Below are 26,162 nucleotides of genomic sequence, written 5' to 3'. Positions count from 1 at the left end.
CACAACATAGCAGTGTAACCAGCATGATCTTTTTAGAATTCTATTCGTATGTTTGCATTTTTATCTTGTTATACCAGAACTATCTTCCACCAACTGCAAGTCACCATGCCAATGTCCAGATGCTTTATTAATAACACGATAAGATATTTGGTAAATGAAACTGTTCTTCAGGGAAAAAAAAATACCTCCGTTAATTTAATTGAAAAAGAAGACAGAAACAATTGGCCTTCTGGCACAGTTTGTATATGGATAAAGAGACATGTTAAAAAAACAAGTTTAAAAAGTTAAAAATGGAAAGCAGCATTAAAGCACGCACCAAGCAACTTCTACCAGCAGCAGTGATTAGAATGCTCTTTAAACAAAGGGAGAAAAACCTAGATAGTTGCACTGGGAACACACAATGAGAAGCTGCAATGCATTGCTATTGAATTTCTAATTGAAAACCAAAGTTTTAAATACCTAAAGCACAACACTGGCTCCTGACATTAGCTAAAATACAATCAAAAGGTTAATTCTGACCCAATTGAGTCTCTTTAGACAGTTGTACTCACAGCTAATTTAAAGTGGCCACATATCTGAATCATGTTATCAAGTTGCCAAGGTCTTGAATAACTGTCACGACATTTGCAGATGGTATCATGAAAGAGGAGTAGCTCCCCAAATTAAAGAGTTGGCAGGGGTTCCCCGGAAAGAAATTAGTTTCGTTTAAGAGCCTACATTCCTTTCCTAGACAGGTTACCAATTGTTCACTGAACACCTACGCTAGCTAAGGCATAGGTAAAAGATCGCAGAGAATACAAAGAAGAGAGTCTACCTCTGGTATTAGCAGCAACTGCACAAGAAAAAAGAAGAAAAACCACAGAGAATGAAAACACATCTGAAAACACTAGGTGCTTACATGCACTGAGTTCTTATTGGGTACTGGGCATTGTTCAAGGTACAGCACACTTTGCTGACATTTTTCATCTTCCCAACACGCTTAGTAGGTAGTTGCTAATATTAGCTGGATTTTCTGTATGAGACAGTTGGGGCAAAAAGGTTATAAGTGATTTAGCCAAGATCATATAGCCAGCTAGTGGTGGTGCCAGGATGTGGATCTAGGTAATCTAATGACAACGCCACAGTCTCGACTATCAAATTCCAACTCCTGGAGACGACGTAAATACTGCTAATGTTCTGGAGTAGTGCCATGCAATCTCAAAGCACAGCTTCAATTATACCCTTAGAAGAAATCATTCAAAACAAATGTACTGGGTCAAAGGGTACGCCCATTTTTAATTTCCAAAATACCTGATACCTAGACTTTGAGTAGACTCGACTGGCAGGGAAGGCACAGGAAGGTATTCCAGATGGTGGAAACAGCATGAGCAGCAGGACGGATGGGCGTCATGATCCAGCAGCAGCAGGAGCTCCATTTGTCTGGTGTGTGGAGGACAGGAAGGAATGCATAAAGGCAGGTCTTGGTAGAGCATTGCATGCTCTCTTACCACCATTGTGAACGTTTTGTTTTTTTTCTCAAAGGATTTAGGTTCCCCTTGAATCCATGCAATTGTACCCAATCGCATTGCTAAAGCTTGCATTTGTTATTTGGTAGAAAGAAAAAAAGTATCATGGTCTTCAGTTGTTTCCTATTCTTAATGAATTATCCTGAAACTTTTTACAACAGACAGCAAATGACTTCAGTATTACAAAACTCTTTGAAAGGGGCCTATTTTCTTTGAACTGCAGGAAAGCTTTACTAACAATAATGCTGCCCTTTGAATGGAAGATGATACCATTGAACATGCCATTAGTAGGATAGATGTTGCCTTAGGTTACATTCTTTGAAGGAGAGTTGAATTTCCAGGAAGGAGTTAGGGTTTCTCCCACTCCTTTGACTGGTTCCTATGCTTCCAGGCAGGAATCTAACAAGCAGAAACAGGCAAGGAAGGCTCTTCTGAATACAGTGTTATGGCCCTGACTCCTGCCCCCAACTCTGATCCAGGGAGAGAAGTACATCACAGCCACAGCATCAGGAACTGGGGCATCTCTCAAAAGGCTCAGGCTATTAGGGGCCTTGGGGTGGATGGGCTGATTCATTAATCTGAAGTCCTTATCTCTACCTACAGATAAGCCTGGGGCAGATCTCCACTTAGGAAGCAAAGTGTAAAAACCTATCCCTTTACCCCAAGTTCAGAAATGTGATTTGCTTCAGCCAATTGGATGTTAAAACGCATGACCTACCAGAGCACTGAAAAAACACGTGGTGTCTCTACTTACGCTCCTATGCCCCTGCCTCCCCCATGAAAATATTCTCCAGCTAGACTGCTAGAGGATGAGATGTGGAGCAGACCTGAGTCTTTCCAGTCTTCCTAGCGGAAGCCATCCTGAATCAGCCGATAGACTGCTGAGCACCAGTCATGTGAGTGAGCTCCTCCAAGACCAGCAGAGTCATCAAGGTGAACTCCACCTTACCAAATGTGGGAACGACAAATGCCTACCTTTGCATTGTACGTCCATGATGTTTTGTGGTTGTTACACAGCATTACTGTGGCAAGAGATAACCAATGCCTAAGGTGACATTACAGCAGAGCCCTGGGGAAGAAGCATCCAACTAAAACAAGGGAAATCCTTGAGTCTTGGGAGAAAGTTAGGGTAGAGAGAAGAGGGTGGATTTTCCATGTATATTCGATATAAAATTGACAGGACACTATGATAGATTAGATAGAGGGAGACAAGGGTCTAAGAGCTACCCAAGGATGACCCTTAGGTGTCCAGTTTCGGCCACTAAGTCCATAGCTACGGAATTTATCAAAAAGGAAGGATGGAGGAGGGGCAGGTTTGGGATGTATGAAAACTGAGAGTCCACTTGTAGATGAGGAATCAGGGTGTGCGAGAGACATGTAAGGGGCAATGTCAGAGAGCCTCAAAATCAAAAGTGGCGCATGGAAGAAATGGTCATAGGAGTTTGGGAGTGGATAATGGGTGTATTTCCATCCATGAGATTGAATGCCCTTGAGCAAGAAGGTTGACTGAGAACAGAAGAGGACCTGAGCCTCAAAGTAGTATGAGTGTGAGTGTGCATGTGTGCGATGTTTATCTGTACATGATAACATGTAAGTTCGATTGCAACTCCATCAGAAACAAACAAACAAACAAACAAAAAAACCCTCAAAAACACTGTTATGGATGGCTTGGCTCCTAAGCCTCGAACTCAGGGTAATGGCAGAACAGTCTAGAAAAGGAGACTTGTCTAAGAAAAGAATCCATCAGAAATGACAGGGAGACACTCCTGGAAGAAAAGAGATCTAGGAAGCCGTAGTTTTGGGATAAAGCATGGGATGAACAGCTGCTACAAGAGTCAGACTTTGCCTGAAGAGGATTTTAGGAAGTTTTACCGTCTCTCTTTTGCTACCTTTTCGGTAAAAAAATAAGTGAATAACTATAGTCCCTCTCTCTTTCTCTAATTTAATGAAATATGTTTATAGTTAGAGTGGTACTTTAGATATCTTTTCTATTAGCATAACATATGCCCCACGCGTCTGCTCGGTTGTTCTGGAGCCCGCACCGCATTTAAATCCCCGTGTGGTACATAATACCGTCAGAGTCTGAACACAAGAAATGCTGAATAAAGAGCGAAATTAAAAAATGGATCGTTTTACACGCAATGATTTATCTTTCTGAGCAATCAATAAGTAACACATGCAAACAAAAAACAAAAGCAAACCAAGATTCCAATATTCAAATGAATAAAGAATCAGCATTTTACATTAGCTCATTTCGCGGTGAGGCCAAAAAGAAAAAAAAAAAAAAAAGTCCAGATTCTGCACTTCTTTTTCTTTTTTTTTTTTTAAGATTTTATTTATTTATTCGACAGAGATAGCCAGCGAGAGAGGGAACATAAGCAGGGGGAGTGGGAGAGGAAGAAGCAGGCTCACAGCGGAGGAGCCTGATGTGGGGCTCGATCCCATAACGCCGGGATCACGCCCTGAGCCGAAGGCAGACGCTTAACCACTGTGCCACCCAGGCGCCCCAGATTCCGCACTTCTAAACAGAACTTCTTTGTTCAGTCAATAAACAAAGCCTTTTCCAGTATATTTATTCCAAAGTATACAGTTGAAAATAAATATTAGAAATAGAATCAAGGTAATAGTTCTTAAAATAATGAATGGTTTGAGAAACAGGAGTCCAAAATGTATTGGATTTTTTTCCCTCCACACCTATGGGTTGCAAGCGCTCTTGAAATGAGAATGTAAACTCTAGCAATGACTCTTCTAGGTTTTGAGCTTTATGATCTTGATTCAAATTCTTACTTCATTTTAGTAGAAAGAACAGGCATTGGTGGTGCCGTGATTCAAAATGGAAAGAGAAAAGCATATGAGTCTGCAAAATCCCGCAGGGCAGCTGTTGGTAACAAAACTGAAGAGAGCTCCTAAGCCAGTAAGACAGCAAATGAACATGGAGCCTTAGGATTGAAGGTGACCCCTCGGGGGCGCTGCTCAGGATGCCCTGAAATTAATAGCTCTTGACCAACCAGACTGCCATGAACGTTCCTGAAACAGGTCGTCGTGCTTTTACTCTTAACAGCAGTGTCCATACCTCACTTTTTAAAACCCTTCACAGCGGTGATGCACTAATGATAGGGACGTCCTCAGGATCCCCAGAAAGCTTTCTCTTGCCAAACAACACCATCCACTCTCAACCGTCCCTCAATGGCTCTAATTATTATTACTTGGCATTAAAGTGCCCTTCCCCATTTTCTCCCATTCCCCCTTGACATTTTTTTTTATCAATAAACAGTTAAAGAAAGCATGTTTTTTAGTGGCTTTTTCCTATACTACTTTGGTATTGACTATCACGGTTATCAGGACACTCAACTCATCTCCAACTATTGAACATTATTACCCACTAACATGACTAATCAGCTTTTCTGAGCTTAAATTTATCTTTCTTGCAGAAAAAGGAAAAGGCCAATAGTTTTCAATATAGGAAAAAAAAAACCCAGGGCCATCTAATTCTTGATTTTATATATATATATATATATATATATATATATATATATATATACACATATATAACATAAATTTACATATATACATAAGAAATATGTGTCATATCAACTCACTGTTTTAGCCTCCCCCTTCTCTGCAGTGGCACCTGCGTGCACCCACATTCTTAGAATGGAAGACTAAGTCATCCTTGATTCTGCTGTCCCTTCCACGCCTTCATTCATGAACAACAGCTTCCTTTCAGCTTTACCAGCTGAATGTTTCTACAGCTCAGTGATTCTCAAACTCACTGACATAAGAAATATATGTATTTATGTGTATATATATATAAATATGTATATTTATGTATATATATAAACTCACTGTCACCCACCAAGAAATATATGTATTTATGTATATATATAAATATGTATATTTATTATATTATATATTTATGTATATATATGTGTATATATATATATATATACACATATATATACATATAAACTCACTGTCACCCATGTCCTTTCAAAACAAGGGGAAAATGAAACACTAATATAGCACAAGCTGTACCTGGGTAGAAATTATCTTATATCAAAAAACAAACTTTTAAACTCTCATTTTCTGTATAAATGGCTGCTCAAACATATGGTTGCTTCATCCTATATGAATAATGTCTGGATGAAGCTACAGCAGGTACAAAGCGACTGTGCACCTTTATAACCTTCTTCTGTCCCTGCCCTACACTTTATGAAGAATCCTCAATTGCTCCAGAGTTCTTCTACCTGTGCCATGATTTGCTGGTGAGAGAACAGGGTCAATAAAGGTGGGTAGGCCTTGGCTTACTTAACAGAACACCCAGAGGAAGAAACACAAAACAAGGAGTCATAATTCAAAAGAAAATGACTATGCACTTGGTCCCTCCCTTTCTTTCCTTGTTTTCCTCAAATCATCTTTCCTCATAGCTTCAAGACGATCGTTTACAACTACAAAGTTCGTGGGAAATGGGACCGAAAGGAGCTGTTCAAGGACAATAACCTTGTGTTATTACTTCAGCCGGACAAGACGTGGAGAGCCCCCACTTCTTGGTGAGTATATATACCTGTTCCAATTCTCCACCATCGTGATTATATGAAGGTTTAAGAGGGCAGGACAAAATAAGGAAGTGAAAACAATGATAATACATATGATTCCCTAAACGACACTGATGGGCTGTGGGAAATGACTCCAGATAACTTTGCAGGATAGATAGATACGCTGTAAACACATGCACACACACAACACTGAAGATACAACATTGCACTAAGGAAACAGTGTAAGTTCATATCAAGAGACAGCAGGGCTTAACTGATGTAATTAAATTAACATATTCAGTGGCTAGTTACTGACAGAATACTACATATTTGGTTTTTAAATGTTGTATTGTTCTGACAGCTGGTCTTCACATGAAAATAATCACGGTAACGATCTTAGCATATATTTCAATTCCCCGTATTATTTGGTTGAGGCGAATGCACTCAGTAAACTTAATCAAAATCAGTTCAGTAAACTTTCTCTGATAAAAAAAAAAGTGTAAAATTTATTCATTGTCTTATTAGGTTGAACGTATTAAACCAAACACAAAAAGACATTCCTTCTGGGTTTGTGTGAATGTGTGTAAGCTCTAATCCTCAGAATATTTAACCTAAAAGCCTATATAGAAAAAACAATTGAGGATTTTACATATATTCTGACTAACAGCCAAATGATAGCTATGTCTTCACATCAAAACATAATTGAAAATAATCAGTAAATTGGAAAATAACCAGTAAATTTTTTGGTTACAGATCAATCTAGAAGATAGATTCTGTATTTGTTCGTTTGTTTGTTTATATGAATTCTTTTTGGTAAGCCAAGATAGATTTAATGCATAACATATCCTAGGAATTCTTTTTTTTTTTTTAAGGCAGGATATAAACATGGCTAAAATAAGATCTTTGCCCTGGAAGGTCTCATAATTATCAGAAAACATGCAGATAAACTCACAATACAATGTGTAAAAGACAAAAAAGACTAAATATTGAGGCGAAGCCTTAACAAAGAAACTTTTGTTCCTATCATATTTTAATATCATTTTGTTACACATATAATGCACACTATATATCACACACAGTGTACATTCTACAGCAGTATAATAAATTAACACCCGTTTACCCACCTCTCCAATCGAAAACATAGAAGGTTACTAATACCATTGCATGACCTATATATCCCTCCCATATCACATCTTTCTATCTATATAGCTGCCAGAATAAAACACTTCCTTAAAATTCTGGGTTGATTGCAGGCCTGTATAGTTTTATCAAATAGACATATATCCATAAACAACATCTTAAATTGTCTCTGTTACGAACTTTATAAAAAGCATATCATCTAGTATGCAGTCTTTTGGAGTTTTCTTTCTTCTTTCAAGCTTGTATTTCAAGCTTGTAAGATTTCCAGATATTATTGTATATAGCAGTTCATTCATTTTCATTGTAGTATAATATTCCAGTCTAGGAATATACCACAATTTATTCTCCAAGTGATGGTCATTTAGAGTGCCCCCCCAACTGTTTTTTGCCATTATGAACGTGCTATTATCCATATGCTTATAGAGTTATCTTGGGGCCCCTGTACTAGACTTTGGGTAGAGTATATCCCTAAAAGTGAATGTTCTGGATTGCAGGGAATGTAATGTTCAATTTCACAAAATAGCACGAAACTGTTTTCAGAATGGCAGTACCCATTTAATCTTCCAACCAGGAGACAAGAAGCCCTCTTCATAATGCATCTCGTCCTCAACCCTTGATTTCATCTAACTTCTAAATGTTCACCAATCTATTGAACATTGAACATTTAACTTCTAAATGTTCACCAATCTATTGGACATTGAACATTTCAGTGTAATATTAATTTGCATTTCTCTGATTAATGATGAAGAACAGAATGACTGTGTATATCAGTCTGACTGGGAATAAAGGGTGGGTGAAAAACAATATGTTGTTGTGGGGGTAGGAAGGCAAATGTCACCTTTGGCAAACTGGGATCACTTTTCATTGCCTTGCACTGTGATAGACTCATTAAAAAAATATTTTCTAAATATATGATTTAGGTCATCCTCTAAGGAAGCTTGCAATTTCACGAGGAAAGTGACTTTTTGCATGAAAAAAGTTTGGAACGAAACACATTCTTATTGTCTCAGGCACACAGTGGGTGCTGCATAAATTTTTTCTAGAATGAAAAACTGCACAGAATATCCTAAGATAAGCAATTCAAATAGGATATCCTCAGCTGTCTCATGCCCTAAAATAGAAATAATCTTTTCTATCCCAAACCTACCCTTCCTCTAGCCTCCCCCTTCTCTGCAGTGGCATCTGCGTGCACCCACACTCTTAGAATGGAAGACTAAGTCATCCTTGACTCTGCTGTACCTTCCACGCCTTCATTCATGAACAGCTTCCTGTCAGCTTTACCAACTGAATGTTTCTACAGCTCAGTGATTCTCAAAGTGTGTTCCACAGATCACTGGGTTTTTCTAAGACCCTTTCAGACCTTGTCTGGGGTTATTCCTCTTTCCACTGTGTTGACATTTGCACTTGGTACCAAAGTAATGGCAGATAAAACTGCTGATAGCTTCCCATGAATCAAGACAATGACACCAGAGTTCTAGTGTTCCAGAGGTCAGTCACTGGAGTCTTCATTCCCACACACTGACTGTTAGAAGAAATAAACTTAAGAGTGTTCTTCTTGAAGCAGTAAAAATGATCAATTTTATTAAATCTTAACTCTTTTTTTTTTTAAAGATTTTATTTATTTATTTTAGAGAGAGAGAGAGAGCACAGAGGGAGAGGGAGTAGCAGACTCACTGCTAAGCAGAGAGCCCAATGCGGGGCTCCATCCCAGGACCCTGAGATTATGACCTGAGCTTAAGGTAGAGGCTTAACTGACTGAGCCACCCAGGTGCCCCTTAAATCTTAACTCTTAAGAGCATGCTTTTTAATATTCTATATAGCAAATTAGGAGGCAGACAGAAGTATTCCTTGTGAGTATACTGAAGCACTTACTGGACTGGTTGAGTTTTGAACTAGAGGAGTCATTCTTCCCATGTAACATGATTTTTACTTAAAAGAATGAGTGACAGGCAAATGAGGGGTATTCAGAGTTGGGTACGTGGCAGATATTTTCTTGAAAATGAATGAAACGAGTCTGTCATTTCAAGATAAATAACTGACAGTATTTGTTGCCAATGATAAAATTCAAGCTTCCACACAAAAATTCAAATTTTTGAAAACCCATATCCACCACCGTGAGCTTGACAGCTCGTCAATACTTACAGACTTTTCTGATAAGTGGTAACGTAAATGAATGTGACTACATATGAAATCAATTCATGCTAAGACCAAATAATATGTCTTTGGAACTACAGTGTCAAGGAAAAGATGAGACTTTAATGTGAAAAATTCTTCCATACTGTGGCTATTGAGTCCATCTCCTACTAAGTCCATTTACCCATTTCACCATCAAATATTTATTGACCATCTATTCTGTACTGGGCTCTGAGATAGAGCAGTGATAACAACTGGACAAAAATCCCAGACACCGTCTGAGAAGCTCTGCATGTATTAACTAACTTAATGCCCATAACAAAGTTATGAGAAAATATTCATAATCTCAGTTTGCATTTGAGGAATTTGGGTCATAGGGAAGTTGAGTGACTTGATTAAACCACAAGCTCGTAAATAATGGAAACAAGCACTTTTTAAGTCCATTCATCATAGTGTTATGCATGATGACAATATGATACAGTTGAATGTCATCAAATGTGCTTTAAATTACCCCCTAACTCTATAATAATAATAACAATATTATCTGACACTCAGAGCATCCTAACTGCCTGATACCCTTTAAAGAACTGTGTGGGAATTAATCCTTGTATTAATCTTATAAAGTAAGTACAGATTATGTGCCCCTTTTACAGATAAAGAAACTGAGGTCCACATATTTTACATAATTCATCAGTGTTAAATATCTAAGAAGAGGATGGGAGTCCAACTTAGGCCTCCTGCTCCTTGAGATCATTTTCTCAACCTATTAGGCTATACTTCTTCACAAAGCACAACTGTACTGGAGTTCTCAAAGGTAGCAAATAAACCTATTACCAGGTATTAAGATTTTAGAAGCTTGATGTGAAATAGAAAGAAATCAACCTTACAGGCAATCGAAACCGTTTTGGTTCGTTCATCCAATCCTCATTTATCCCTAGGGATTTGAGAGTTATCTTAAAAATTGCTGATTAGAAAGCCCAAACATCTGTCTAGACTATCTCTTTGTTCCTTTCTTCAGTCGATTTCTGGTGTTCCAGAACTTCAGCATCTTTAGAATTACCACCGAGGGTTGTACACATGAAAATCACGTCACAGTGTGGAAATCTGGAGGTGTCTGAAAGCATTTTCAGGGGTAATTTTGGCTCTGGCGTTTTTTCTTTTAGGTACTGACTGTACACCCTATACTTTAATATCACCAAACCAGGGCAACATTTGTCTTATAAGAATCCAGAGAGACCACAGATAAACCCTCGAATATGTACTGAGAAACATTCCCAAAGCCATCTGGAGTGGGAGCGGGTAGAAGCAGAAGGATTCATCTAGGAGTCAAAATTAGTTAATACATACATTTCATCAATCTTGATGCTATTTTTATGAGCATACCACCAGGATACTCTGGGTGCTTTGATCTTCACATCTCTACAATGGGGATAAAAACAACACCTACCTTGTGGTCAACTTACAAGACTAAATAAGCTTACTTTGGCAAGGGCTTAGGATATTGTCCAGCATATGGTGAGTACTACGCTTAGTTAATGAAAACAAAACAGAAATGTGTCCCTGAGTTACATCATGAAGCATACAGAGAGAGATGTACATCTCCAAATTCCAAAGAGTAAATCAGACATGGATTTTGATAGGTTCTCCTGGTCTGTAGTGTCTACAAAGTCCCACAATTCCTAAGGAATAAGTTGAGGGGTACAGGTGGCTCCCAGGTTTCTATGAGTAGCTTCACAATAGAGAAGAAGAGAACCAGAGGGAAAAGCTTTCCTTGAACCTGGAGGCTGGTGTCAGTGACCACACTGCTTCTGTTCTGTTTTCCTTCCCACGGGCAAGAAGAAGGCACACAGGTGGGCAAACAGCAGTGGGACTGGGAAGGTGGCAAGACAGCCTGTGTGGTGCCAGTCAGAAGGTCTAGATCATGACGCCACAGACAGCAGGCCCTGGGAAGGAGCCGGATTTATTTCTCTTGGGCCTGGAATGCACTTTGCTATTTCTCCTTCTCCTCTGACAGTGCGAAACATAAATGTTGCATTTTCAAGATTAATTTTTAAACCCATTAAAAATGACGGCAACACAAAACCTTCTATTCAATTTTCAGTTTGGCTGGGAATTCTTTTTTTTTCTTCAAAAAAAAAAAAAGGTTACTGGGGGGCCACTCAAAGCCAAGTAACCATCATGATGGGCATCGTGAAAAAATTGGTGAACAAAATCCCAAAGCCCTAGAAGGTGCTTTATATTCTTTATAGTCTGCATAATCTCATCCATGGTTCTAGTTTATTTATATTCTTCTAAATTAGGATACAGTATTGTATTATAAAATATAAGATGGATAACTGCCATAGTTAAATGTCTCCAAGTCAAGGGCGTATGTTTTCCAGATGATGGGCTCCAGTCAAGGTCAGGGGCAAGAGGCTGGGAACTGGTGGGGGGGAGGGGGATGCACTAGTATGAAAAAGAAGATCAAAGCAACACAATTTATAGATGGATATTTGTCATAGATGCCGTAGGGTCCCTGCCACATCCCCTTGGCACTGACCATCCCCATGTAAGCACACCCTACAGCTACAAGTGCAAAAGCACTTCTTTCTCTTCGATCAAGGGCTTTCTCTGGCTGCCATCGCATGCCAGGCCTATGCCCAGAAGTGCTGGGGTTAATGCCCTATCCCTCAGGGAGCAGCCCTCCACTGATGACTGATGGGAGGTGGATACATATCCCAGCTGACTCGTTCCTTAGTTGGAATTATTCTGAAGTGCAAGATCTATGGTGTCTCCCAGAGAACCCCAGAGGCAGAGCTGTCCCAGCAGTCACTAGTTCGATAATACACTGTAAGTGTTGTTGACTCTTCGTTCCCTGGCTCTCTTCCCATTCCTTATAGGGGTTTTCTGGCACTACCTTCCAGAAAGCTACTTGCACAGAAACCCTTGTCTCAGAGTCTCGTCCTGGGGGAGCTCAAATCAAGACAGGGTAATCCAGGGTGCTCTGTTAAGTTTTAGAGTCAATTTTCCTCCTTTCTGTCTGGACCTCAACAGCAAAATCAATTTCTATTTACCTACCAAATAAAAGGCAAGTCTCAATTTTTCATAAACTGTTATACAGCTGCCTTCTGACAGCTTTTCAGAAGGCTAGTGCACCATTTTAGGGTACACAGGAAAAATTAATTGGACCCAAGGAAGCCAAGAAATCAATTAGAGTGAATCAGGTTATAAATCTCCAGTTGCCTGCTGTTTTACATTACATGTTGAAATATCACAAAAGACAAATCAAATGATCTTTTGAGAAATATAACTGTTGGCATTCTCCTCTATTAGGCACTGGCACCCACTCATTCGTTACTTTTAAGCAGATGGGAAACAATGTTAGAACACAGCAAGGCTAATGGTTCAAAGTCATGGGAGGCTGGAAGAGAAACGAAGGTGGAACAGGTGTGAGTCATATGCACTCAATGACCAAGCGGCGCTGGGCAGTATTTAGGCTTTGTTTGTCTCGAGTTCAACCACGGTGATGCCCGTCTTTGTTTCTTGGCCTGATCAGCCTTATTTATCACTTCACCTTCCAGCAGAGACCTTCTTTCAGAGCATTTAAGGTGCCATATTTGGGAGCCGGCTGCCTGGCTTCAAAACCTAGTTCCACCACTAGCCAGCTGTGAAATTTTGAGCAAATGACTTAACCTCTCTGGGCCTCACTTTCCTCCCCTGTAAAATGGAAATACTAAGAATCTACATCAGGGAGGGGCGCCAGGGTGGCTCGCTCGGTTGAGCATCGGATCTTGATTTCGACTCAGGCCATAATCTTGGAGTTTGTGAGATCAAGCCCTGTGTGGGGCTCTGCGCTCAGTGCAGACTCTGCTTGTCCCTCTCCCTCTCCCCACCCCTTTCTCTCTCTCTCTCAAATAAATAAATAAATAAATAATCTTAAAAAAAAAAAAAGACTCTATGTTGGGGAGCTGCTCTGAGAATTGATGAGTTACCCACTTGCTACTCACCGGAGCTACACTGGAGACACACAACAGTAGTACCCCCAGTAGGGCAGGGGACCAGGAAATTGGCTAGAAATGCAGTTTCTCAGGCCCTGTGCCAGACTCACTGATCCAGGGTTTGCATTTTAACAAGATCGTCGGGGGGCGTGTGTGCCCATTCAAGCCTGAGAAGCGATGACTTAACACATGGCAAGTGCTTAGAGCAGACCTTGACAGGCTGAAAATGTCCGATCAATTTTTGCTATTAATATCTCAGCTAATGAGACACTTCCCCAGGAAAGTCTTTAGTAATCTCCAAGGGTAAGGTAAGTACTTCTTTTTTTTTTTTTTTTTTAAGATTTTATTTATTCATTCGACAGAGAGAGAGAGACAGCCAGAGAGAGAGGGAACACAAGCGGGGGGAGTGGGAGAGGAAGAAGCAGGCTCCCAGGGGAGGAGCCTGATGTGGGGCTCGATCCCAGGACTCCAGGATCACGCCCTGAGCCGAAGGCAGACGCTTAAGGACTGAGCCACCCAGGCACCCCTAAGGTAAGTACCTCTATAACAGTATTCTTTCATGGGAAAAGCCACAGTCATACTTTTGCATTCTTTTTCGTAGTTACTAGATTCATGTCTTTTTCAAGGGTTTATTACACATTGTCACAGATCCCATGTCCCCGAAGTATATTCTTGAGGGGAAGGTAGATAGGCATGTGACTTATTAATACAGCGTTCAAAGGAGAATCAGATAGTGGCGAGATGGAAACCAAATGGGATAGGGAAGAGAAAGAAGACAAGCAAGTTACGATCTCAGGCAAAGCCCTGGTCTCAGCCTGATCCTGTAGGCAACTCCATAGCTTAAATGATAGTAGTGTCTCCAGACTTGAAGCAAAGGAGCCAGACATTCATTATCGCACCCCAGTCACTCACTGGCTAAAGAATTCCCCATGAGGAGATTCCCAGACATTCCTGGCACCTTGGAAGGGAGCAGGAATTAGGAGCGAAGCTTGCAAAGCTGGGAGATGGGAACCCAGGACCAAAAAGCAGGAATCTAAGGCCATCTCGGTGAGTCACTGAAAGAATCCACTATAGTTGGGCTCTACACAGATGGTCTCCAATGGGCCTCTCTGCCATCCTACCTAACCACACCTCCACTCACTCACTCATGCATTCAACAAAGTATGTCCCGAGTACCTGCTATCTGCCAGGCACTGTTGATGATACAGTTTTGATGAGATATGGGGTTTATGAAACCCAGTGGAGAAGAAATTGATAACAAGAAGTAAACCTATAAATATATCAGAGATTTCCAGCTAGTGATAAGGGCTATGATTATATAAAACAGACCAATAGAAAGAATGACTGCAGAGGGCAGAGATAGGAAGGTCAAGTTGGTAACTGGAGTTGATGCTTCAGTGCCCCAGTCAGGTCCCCTGCACTGGGCGGGGGCCCCAATTCCACAGATGCTGCAGGTGCTGTCGAACAGCTCCCATCTGCGATCTAAGGAGAATTGCCCTTGGCTGAGGAGTACCACTCTGGCTGCAGGTGGCTGAAAGTTGATGTCCCCACCCCTGGGAAGGGGAAGGTGCTGGTGGCCAATGACTGACTGGCATACTTGTGTCACAACTCATACTCCAGAACTTCCTATGGGACCAGGCTAAAGCAACACCTCTCTTACTCCACCTTTACTCACCTTCTATTCCTCCCCTACTCTGATTCCCTCACTCTCTTTCTCCTGAGAGCATTCTCTCCATAAATCACTTGCCTGAGAACCTCTATCTCTGGCTCTGCTTCTAGGGAATCTGACATAGGATAGTAAATTTTCTGACCAGAATTTTCTTTCCCTGCCAGCATCCCAGGGCCAGAGTTCCCGCTCTCTAGATGGGAAGCCACTTCCCATTTCCTTGTAGCCTCTGGGCCCTCCAGGTAAGGAAGCAGGGTACGAAAGGCCCCTTTCCCATTTGTGTTGGCCTCCTGATGGGAACACAAGAGTGGAGAAGGACAGATCTAAAACACAGATGTCAAGATCTGCTGAAAGTTCTCTATGTGCTGGTGGGGAGGGTCTCCTGCTTCCAGCTGGTGCCAGCCTGAATCATGGAGAGACACATCGTTCACAGTTACATCTTGAATAAAGAAATCTTTTAGTTATCGTGCATTTAATGAGCTGCTACCAACCATGAGCATCGAGATGGCCAAATCCACCACAACCCTTCCTTTTCTCAATGAAAACAACTAAAACCTTTCTTTAGGGGTGACATCAGTAGAAGCTACCTAAACCCTCACTGCTTAAGCCTCACTGGTTATAAGTAGGTTTTTAACGGCCCACCGGTTTCTGAGGCAGTAATGAAGCAAAGATCATTGTCACATGTAAATGCCATAAATTCCTTGAGCAATTACTAGTCTGTGTAGGTGCCATCGAGGTGACGAACAAGCCAGGAGGGTCCATGCTGATTCTTTGTACATCCATCAGATGGATGCTATGATTCTGTTGGCTTAATTAATACACCTTGTAGAGATGAATGCAAGGAACATGCTTGCCTTGTCGGCAGCCTCCCAGGGGACTGGTACTGAGTAATTGCTTTCCATCCCTGTAGGAATCATCGACATGGAACCACAGGCACCATCTGGTTCTCTGTCCCTCCCCCTCATGCCCAGCAAGCCTCCTAGGGACAGAATGAAGTGTTTGGGGTGGCAGTTCTCATCAATACGCTGATGACATCTTGTCTCCTTCTTTATTCTAATCACAAACTCTGTATTTTTAAACATTATTGACACTTGAAAAACGGTGCTAAATACATATATAAAAATATATAAATCTGTATTCACATATCAAATAAGATATAATCTATAGTAGCAATTATGAAGAATTGTACAAATATATGAATACATAAATGGAAATAAATATTACATATATAAAAATATAATATTGAAGTGTGATCCTTTGGGGTATAGGGTAAAGAAATTCATACATGAACATGTAAGAAATATTTAATAAACAGCACGGTAAAAATTGGCTGGTGATTTCTGAAGAAAGAATATTCATTTGAGTCTCACCTATCAAAAAATCAAACTAAATTCTTTGATTAAAAAAAGGTAAATACTAAAATAAGAGATTAAAAGTATCGATCTGAGCATCTATCAGCTTTATGGATAATTTGAATGAATTTTTCTTTGTACATAAGACAAATGAAGAAATATAGAAAACCTTACCGGTAATTTCAACAGCAAAAGACTTTTCAATTTCTTCGAACGAAAACCATCATACATACTTACAAGGAAAACAGAAAACTCGGAAACTATTTTATTACGTATACAATAGATAAAAAGATAATGGCCTAATTATAGAGAGCCCATGTCCTTAATATAAAGAGCTCTGAAAAATGAAGCTCTGGAATTCCGTTTAAAGAAATGTTAGGAATATTCAAGAGCTTGAACATATAATAGGCATTCAATAACTATTTGCACAATAATTAGGAATTGATTAACAATTGACAAAGGGGGAAATGGGTAAAGAGCACACATACAATTCACCTGGAAGGAAATGTACAGAATTCATACACGGGATGTTGTGAATGATGATCCCCACTCTCCAGCTCCTGGGAGTACTGGCTGCTAACAGCTCATGGTTGCCTCTTCTAAATATTGTCTTCATCCAAATGGGAGTCACCTCACCTGGGAACCTACAGGTATCTCCCGGGGCCAACCTCAGCAAATCACTGACTCTCATGAGTGGGAAGGAGCCAGACAGCAAGAGAAAGTAGAAAAATAATGTATGATACTCCCATGGGCTGAGAGGAAAATATTAAAAAATATTTTTTTTTGCCAGAACATCAAATAATATGAAAATCAGATCATTAGATACTATGGGGATTACAAAACTATAGTCTAAGTTAATGGCATTAATATAAACTTGGCAATTATACATAAGATGGCAGCCTGAGAAAACCTGTCTTACCATTTTGTGCTATGCCTCTCAGATACATTCTAAATTGGCCAACGGACTACAAAACAGAGTACAAGCACAGAATACTACACCAGCTCTGACACAATACCAGCAATATTCAATATCATACTTTTGCTACCTACAAGTGAGAAGGGAAACACTAAGGGCTATCTTGCCTGCCTCCATCTTGAGAAATAAACACAATATGATTGGAAGCAATCCTTGCAGTATCCCAGGAACCCTGCCTCCCCCAGTTGGTGGGTAAAGGTGAGCAGGCCATGGGAGTAGCATGCCCCAGTGGAGACTCTTACGAGGAAGGTATTCAAGCAAACTTTTGATCATCTTTCTGACCCGGAGTGTATTTTGATGCTGTGGCAAGTAGAAGAAGGTCCTACGTGCTCACACTATGTACTTGAGAAGGAGGATAAGCTAACAAGAAAGTTAAATACAGAAAGCCACCATGCCCTTCAAATAGCTAGGTCATTGAACTAGCAATATAAATAAATTAATACAACATCCAGGGAAGGACTCCTAAAGTAAACAAACAAACAAACAAACAAAAAAACCTTTTTAAACATGGACACACAAAGAGATCCAACCATCGTTATTTCATGCTCATGGGCAATGGTCAGGTCTACATCAGAGATGATTCTTTATTCAAGAATGAATAAATATTAAAATGAGTAAGAAACTTTAAAAGCCTGAGCCTAAAGATTTTAAAAACACAAAAGACCAAATGAGAAGAAGGAGCAAACATTTGGGGAAATATTTACTAGAGCAAAACAAGTGAAGCATCTGCTTTATAGGATTAATAAAATTCCTGGAAACAGGAACTATATAAAGAATGAGAAGATAAGGCAAGAGAATGAGATAAAACAGGAGCTAAGACACAGGCAGAAACAAAACAGGAGTTGGATAGGCTAGAAATACAATGTCAAGAAAGAAAAATACCATAGCAAAATTAAAATCTTTGTTAGAAATAGGACACACAATTGTCAGAGCAGAAAAATCGAACCACTGGTGCAGCAACGAGCCTTTCAAACTCTCCCAGAATGGGGAGAAAAAAAGAGATAAAGACAATGAGAAAGAAGACAAAATATATAAAAGCAAAGGTAAACCCAAATAGTGATACCCCGAAGAACGCGGCCAGATAGACCCAAGAAAGACCTGAGATTCCAGGAGAAAGTTATGAAATATTATTAACGTCCACACATGCATGTTATAGTGAGTTGATTTCCTTTTTTTAATATTTCAGGAAAGAAAAAAAATCCTTAAAGCCTTTGGAAAGATAAAAACAGCAACAATATCTTACAAAGAAATAAAAATCAGGATACCCTCACCTCTCCTATCACATACCAGAAGGTGACAAGAAAGGTCTAGAGAGTTATGAAGGAAAGCAGCTATCATGAAGGATTCCATACAATCACCCAAGGACTTGGGTAAAGGCAATAGAAAGATAGTTTGATATGCTTGAGTACCCCAAGCAGAGCATGTGTGCAATCTTTCTCAAAAGTATCATTATAGTATCTACTCCAGTCAACCAAGATACAAATCATAATAAAGCTTCAGAATGGGGGAGTCCTGATTAAAGAAGAAAAAACTAGCAGTAAGTATTATTACAGTAAAATGTGGGAAGAAGACTTAATTGCTTACTCCTTGACTGTCTCATTAAATGAACACTTAGTGATCACTGACTAAAGTAAAATCTTTGTTGTAAATATAGTAACAGAACAAATTTTCAAGAATACAAATATTTATTGAAAGTGAAGAGTAACTCCAAACTGGGCAAATATTCAAGCATATTTAAAGAAATATAAATTATAATATCTAAATAAACTATAATATCTGTATCATACAAAAAACTTTCACAAATTAGAAAGTAGGAAAAGAGAAAAAGATCACTTAGAAAAATGCCCAAATTATTAAGAAAAATTTTGTAAGGTTTCAGGGTTGTTCACTGTCAAGAAAATTAAAATTAAAACAATAACAGGGGCGCCTGGGTGGCACGGCGGTTAAGCGTCTGCCTTCGGCTCAGGGCGTGATCCCAGCGTTCTGGGATCGAGCCCCACATCAGGCTCCTCCGCTATGAGCCTGCTTCTTCCTCTCCCACTCCCCCTGCTTGTGTTCCCTCTCTCACTGGCTGTCTCTATCTCTGTTAAATAAATAAATAAAATCTTTAAAAAAAAATTAAAACAATAATAAAAGACCACTTGCTAACTCTCAAGTCTTAAAAAGTCTACTATTTCGGGGTGCCTGGGTGGCACAGCGCTTAAGCGTCTGCCTTCGGCTCAGGGCGTGATCCCGGCGTTATGGGATCGAGCCCCACATCAGGCTCCTCCACTATGAGCCTGCTTCTTCCTCTCCCACTCCCCCTGCTTGTGTTCCCTCTCTCGCTGGCTGTTTCTATCTCTGTCAAATAAATAAATAAAATCTTTAAAAAAAAAAAAGTCTACTATTTCATAGTGGGAAAAATTTGGTGCAGTAAGTACTCTTAGACTTAACTGTAGGAGTATAATTTTGTATCACCTTTCTGAAACTATTAATAACCTTAAAATGTTCATTGTATCTCTAAGTTAAGGATTTTTTTTAAATTTTTTATTATGTTATGTTAGTCACCATACAGTACATCATTAGTTTTTGACGTAGTGTTCCATGATTCATTGTTTGCGTATAACACCCAGTGCTCCATGCAATATGTGCCCTCCTTAATTCCCCTCACCAGCCTGTCCCAATCCCCCACCCCTCTCCCCTCTGAAGCCCTCAGTTTGTTTCCCAGAGTCCATAGTTTCTCGAGGTTCATTCCCCCTTTTTTTACCCCCCTTCATTCTTCCCTTCCTTCTTCTACCGATCTCCCTGCTATTTCTTATGTTCCATAAATGAGTGAAACCATATGATAATTGTCTTTCTCTGCTTGACTTATTTCACTTAGCATAATCTCCTCCAGTCCCGTTCATGTTGCTGCAAATGTTGGGTTCTTTCTGATGGCTGAGTAATATTTCATTGTATATATGGACCACATCTTAATCCAGTCATCTGTTGAAGGGCATCTCAGCTCCTTCCACAATATAACTATTGTGGACAATGCTGCTATGAACAGTGGGGTGCATATGGCGCTTCTCTTCACTACGTCTGTATCTTTGCGGTAAATACCCAGTAGTGCAATTGCTGGATCATAGGGTAGCTCTATTTTTAACTTTTTGAGGGACCTCTACACTGTTTCCCAAAGTGGCTGTACCAACTTGCATTCCCACCAACAGTGTAAGAAGCTCCCCTCTCTCCACATCCTCTCCAACATTTGTTTCTTGCCTTGTCAATTTTTGCCATTCTCTCTGGCATAAGGTGATATCTCAAGGTGGTTTTGATTTGAACTTCCCTGATGGATAATGATTTTGAACATTTTTTCATGTATCTGTTAGCCATTTGTGTGTCTTCATTGGAAAAGTGTTTGTTCATATCTTCTGCCCAATTTTTGATTTGATTATTTGTTTCTCATGTATTGAGTTTGAGTTCTTTATAGATCTTGGATATGAGCCTTTTATCTGTAGATTCATTTGCAAATATCTTCTCCCAAATTATTAGAACTCATAGAACAATTCAGTAATGTGGCAGGATACAAATCAATGCTCAGAAATCAGTTGCATTTCTATACACAAATGATGAGACTGAAGAAAGAGAAATTAGGGAATCCATTCCATTTAAAAATCATATGATAGCTCAGAATTAACTTAACCAGAGAGGTAAAGGATCTATATTCTAGAAACTACAGAAGAGTGATGAAAGACATTGAAGAAAACACAAAAAGATGGAAAAACATTCCATGTTCATGGATCAGAAGAATTAACATAGTTAAAATGTCTATGCTACCCAGAGCAATCTACACTTTCAACGCCATCCCGATCAAAATACCAATGACACTTTTCAAAGAACAGGAACAAACAGCCCTTAAATTTGTGTGGAACCAGAAAAGACCCCAAATTGCCAAGGAAATGTTGAAAAGGAAAAACAAAGCTGGGGCATCACGCTGCCTGATATCAAGCTGTACTACAGAGCTGTGATCACCAAGACAGCATGGTACTGGCACAAAAACAGACACATAGACCAATGGAACAGAATAGAGAACCCAGAAATGGACCCTCAGCTCTATGGTCAACTAATCTTTGACAGAGCAGGATAAAAACATCCAGTGGAAAAAAGACAGTCTCTTCAATAAATGGTGCTGGGAAAATTGGAAAGCTATATGCGAAAGAATGAAACTTGACCACTTTCTCACACCACACACTAAGATAAACTCCAAATGGATGAAAGACCTCGATGTGAGATAGGAATCCATCAAAATCATAGAAGAGAACATAGGCTGTAACCTCTTTGACATCAGCCACAGCAACTTCTTTCATGACACATTTCCAGGGCAAGAGAAACAAAAGAAAAAATGAACTTGTGGGACTTCATCAAGATAAAAAGCTTCTGCACAGCAAAGGCAACAGTCAAAAAAACTGAGAGGCAGCCCACAGAATGGGAGAAGATATTTGCAAATGACACAACAGATAAAAGACTGGTGTCCAAGATCTATAAAGAACTTCTCAAACTCAATACACAAGAAACAAATAATCGAATCAAAAAATGGGCAGAAGATATGAACAGACACTTTTCCAATGGAGACATAAGTTAAGGATCTTAGCCACAAAAATATTTATAAATACTGGTGTCTTTAGAAAAAATTCTAAATATTCAAAAGTTTGAATTCAGTTAATTACATAATGATATGTACATAGTATGTAATACTATTCAGCCATTAAAATAATGTTTTGAAGATTGTTAAATGTTGGGGGAAATATTCAGGGTACGGTATTACAGTAAACAAAAACAGCATATTTTAACATATATAGCATAATTCTGTTTTACAGTATCAAATGCATTAATGTAATGGAAGGAAACATGCCAAAAGTTAAAAATGAGATTAACTTTAGGGGGTGAGTTTATGGATGATACTTTTTTCTTCTTTGTACTTTTATGTGCTGTGGCTAACATTGCCAGCTATTCCCCAATATTCAATCTTCCTTTCTTCCTATACTAATAGAACCACTAATTTGACCTGAGTACTTGAATCTATGAAATCAAGGCCAAATTATCCAGTTTCCCTTGTGTGACTGAGCACAGAATAATGGAATTTAAATGGAAGTGAAGTACCAGACTTCTGGGAATGTCCAGAATATTCTTTTCTTTTCTCTACTTCTTGCTGCAAGGCTGGAATTGAAGCAGCCTCTCAGACCATGAGGTGCAAGCAAGGTTTGAGGATGGCAGCATGGTAACATGGAAAGAGTCCAGGTCCTTGACACCACAAAGCAACACATCAGCTCCTGACTACTTATCACACAGAAAGTAATGTGGGATAGAAATAAACTGTAATCATAAGACACTGGGATCTTTGTTACAGCAGCTAGACTCATAGTCTAACACGCACACCTTCCAAAATTTCTACCTTGATCACTTATTATTTCATGCAAGAAAATAGTATGAGAAAAAGAGAAATGGAGGTTTAATTAAAAGCAGTTGAAAAAAAAGAAGGCAAGCAGCAATTGAGACAAGACCTAACTTGGGCATACACAGTCAAAAAACAAAATAAAATAAACTGAACCACTAATGAACCCTTGTAACTGATTATTTTCCCTTATTTTGCTGGTTTTTTAAACAAGTGGATTTAAGGCAATGAGATCTATAAAATCCTGCCTCCATGCTGCTGCTGTCATTTTTCTTCCCCCCACTGGATATAACACAAAATAAAAATTATTTTGTTATTGACCAGAAATCTTTAAACAGCTTCCTTCCAAAGATGGAGAGGAAGAGAGAATGTTGATTATATCCCTTCATTGCCTTCCAATGCAAATTCAAAACACCAGATGACTTAAAAGCAGAGAGCCAAAGAGCTGTCTTTCACCCAACACGGCCAGCTGACCTAACCTAGGTTTAATAGTGTGGGTATATATAACCTTGTTCCTCAAAGAAGCAATAAAAGTCAAGATTGGGATCATAAGGATAGACAGCACAATTTATGCACTTTAGATTCCTTCTGTTTCATCTTTATACTCTTCCCCTTTTTATTAAAAATTAAAACCAGCAGGAAGTAGAACATTAATGCTTGACATACGGCTGATCCCCATGGTGGGTATTATCTGTGCTATCAGAGAAACTGCACTACATAGAAGAGTACGTTCTAGTAGGAGATCACACTGACCCGTAGTAGATACAAATCAATGTATATAATAGTTACAAGGTATGAAATATGAAATGACATATTGAGTGTAGAGTGTTTTAACATTATATATATAATATATATTATATACACACACATATATATGAAAAAATTTTAGTGTTTTTGAAATATCCCAGGTCAGGTTTTCCTGTGATAATTTATCCAAAGTTTTCCTTTTAATGAAACAATAAGTAGCTGCAAAATATACTAGTTATACTAGGAAGACACAACAATACAGTGAAAAATCAAAACTGCTGAATTCCTAGGCAGACCATTTAGAATAGTGCCTGTTCGTGAGGCAGGTATGCTATATCTTCTCAACTAGAATTCTAAAGGATAAATGAAACGCAGAATCTAAATAGAAACACGTATTTGTTAACGATAAGCATATCAGTTATTACCTGTTAATTTTAAAGTAAATTAGGAAAAAAGTAAAAGGCAGAAGTTAAAACACAACCATACCAAAAAAAATAACACCATAAAACATCTCGGTATAAACTCTACCTATGCTTTTGAGAATTCTTTTTTAGGCCAGAGTCACAAACTCAGTTTGGAAATGAAATAAGAAGAGTTACCGTATTGAACTATCTCTGCAGATCTCTGTTTTTTGGTGTATAAAGATTTATTGGTAAAATGGGTCCAAAAGTTTAAACAGATCTAGTGAACGAACATCTTCATCCTCTATGCACCTTCAAAAATCTGCTCTTTGCTGCTGAATTATTTGCTGAGGAGAATTCAAGATTTCTACAATAAGGTTTTCAAAAATATTTTAATCGAACAAACGGCACAGGAAAAAATGCTTTAAAAAGAGTGTTAAGTTCACTTACGTGACTTCTTTCTTTTAATACAAATAAAAAGTCCCAGTGATTTTAAGCGAAAATGGATGCCCGGATGTAAACCACGCGTTCCCTAAAACCTGTCTTTTCCTACGCCGACCATGCTTGATAAGCTGACCCCCAGATTCCCAACATCAAACTGCCTTGATAGTTAAAGGCGAAGCTTCTCAAGAAACAGGCTGACCTTGTTTATCCCGATTCTTATTTAATTTTTAATGCCATGTTACCCAAAAATAAGATTTCTACTCTTAGGAGGGGTTATTAATTTTTTGTGCAGTCAGGGAGAGAGACACCCGAACAAAACCCACCGACCAAGGAAGAATAGCCGCCTAATGAGCCAAGGGTAACAGGTGATATTCTCACGGAGGAAGCTTAATCTTCTTGCCCACAATTGCTTCCTGAATCTCTGTGGGGAAACGGCTTTATTCAGAAATTTAATGCATGATCCAAACAAGGAAGTTAATTTGGCTTGCTGCGAGACTTCTCTGTGGGAAGAACTGTTACCCTGATTCAAGCCTTGGCCAAGCAGCCTTCCATCTCAAAGAGGAACAAATGAATTCATCTTCCTTCGTATTTTTCTTTTTATTTGTAGCATTTAAAGCCCTGATGTTTCATGACCTAGGTTGGATTTTGACGATAAATTAAATTTAATATTTGTATGTAAGAGATATTTGTTTTTATATTTACACGAAGCAAGTCTTTACATTTTCTGGAAGGCTATATACATGAAAGATGTAAAATTATTATTTGTCCAGCTATCTAATCCAGGTCATTTGATAGCTTAGTAGGATAGTATTTCAAGTTAAAAAAAATACATGTAATAACCTCATAGTTAAAATATTAAATAGAAATGCTATAAAGTTAAGATAATCATGCCTACTATATCCAGTTCTCCCGCTAACATACTCATGATCGAACCATTTTCAGTATTTTTTTGAACATTTTATTGTGAAACGTAACACCTACAGAAAAATGCATTTAAAATGTATGCTTAAACAGGGGTGCCTGTGTGGCTCAATCAGTTGGGCGGCGGGCTCTTGATTTTGGCTCAGGTCAACATATGATCTCAGGATCGCGAGATCGAGCCCCGCCATGGGTTCCGTGCTGGGTGAGGAGCCTGCTCAGGATTCTTGCCCTCTCCCTCTGCTCCTTCCCCTGTTTGGGCTCCCTCTCTCTCTCTCCCTCCTCAAAATAAGTAAATTCTTTTATACCTAAACAGAGTTTTATACAGTGAATACCTAGATAAAGAAACGGAACACTGTGAGCACCCCAGAAGACCCCTCATTTGCCCTCTTGATCTATACCCACCCTCCCCACCTGCCTTCTACGGCAATTCCTTCAGTGCTTTTCTTTTTACTTGACTCACTTTGCTCTCATCCCTACACTCTATAGCTTGGTTTCACCTATTTTGTCATTGATACGTATGTGAACTTACACATGTTTCACGTTATGCATTATTTTGTGTACAGCTTTCATCATTACATTTGACGGATTCATCATGTTGAGTATAGCTGTAGCACATTTTCATCACTGTATGATATTCTTTTCTACGACTATAGTTCATTTTCTTTTTTATTATGGAAAAACATACATAAAATTTACTTTTTAACCCTTTAATGTGTACACTCCAGTGACATTAAGTACATTCACAGTGTCGCAACCCTCACTACTATTTACAGAAGGTTTTCATCATCCCAAACAGACGTTCTGTACTCATTAAGTAATAATTCCCCAACCTCCCTTTGCCTCAGGCCCTGGTAACCTCTATTCTACTTTCTGTGTCAATGAATTTGCCTCTTTTAGATAATTCACGCAAGTGAAATCACACAATATTTGTGCTTTTGTGACTGGCTTATTTCAT

General features: G+C 39.1%; 1 protein-coding gene across 5 annotated transcripts in view; it reads right to left on the bottom strand.

Moving 5' to 3' along the window:
• Positions 1-26,162, bottom strand: part of PLCB1 (phospholipase C beta 1) — a 661,927-nt gene that overhangs the window by 504,328 nt on the left and 131,437 nt on the right. Inside the window, exon 2 of one of the 5 annotated variants that reach the window (XM_044385689.3) lies at positions 1,291-1,419. The exons of 3 other annotated variants lie outside the window; for them this stretch is intronic. In XM_044385689.3, coding sequence (XP_044241624.2) covers positions 1,291-1,365 — 75 coding nt within the window. In that variant the 5' untranslated portion in view covers positions 1,366-1,419. Of the gene's footprint in view, positions 1-1,290; positions 1,420-26,162 lie in introns of those variants that run through there. One more of the 5 variants, XM_044385693.3, reaches the window with a different exon arrangement.

The sequence above is a fragment of the Ursus arctos genome, unplaced genomic scaffold, assembly GCF_023065955.2.
Source record: "Ursus arctos isolate Adak ecotype North America unplaced genomic scaffold, UrsArc2.0 scaffold_16, whole genome shotgun sequence".
Lineage (NCBI taxonomy): Eukaryota > Metazoa > Chordata > Mammalia > Carnivora > Ursidae > Ursus > Ursus arctos.
Note: the sequence above shows the minus strand (reverse complement) of the source record. Positions and strands in the feature narration are given on the sequence as shown.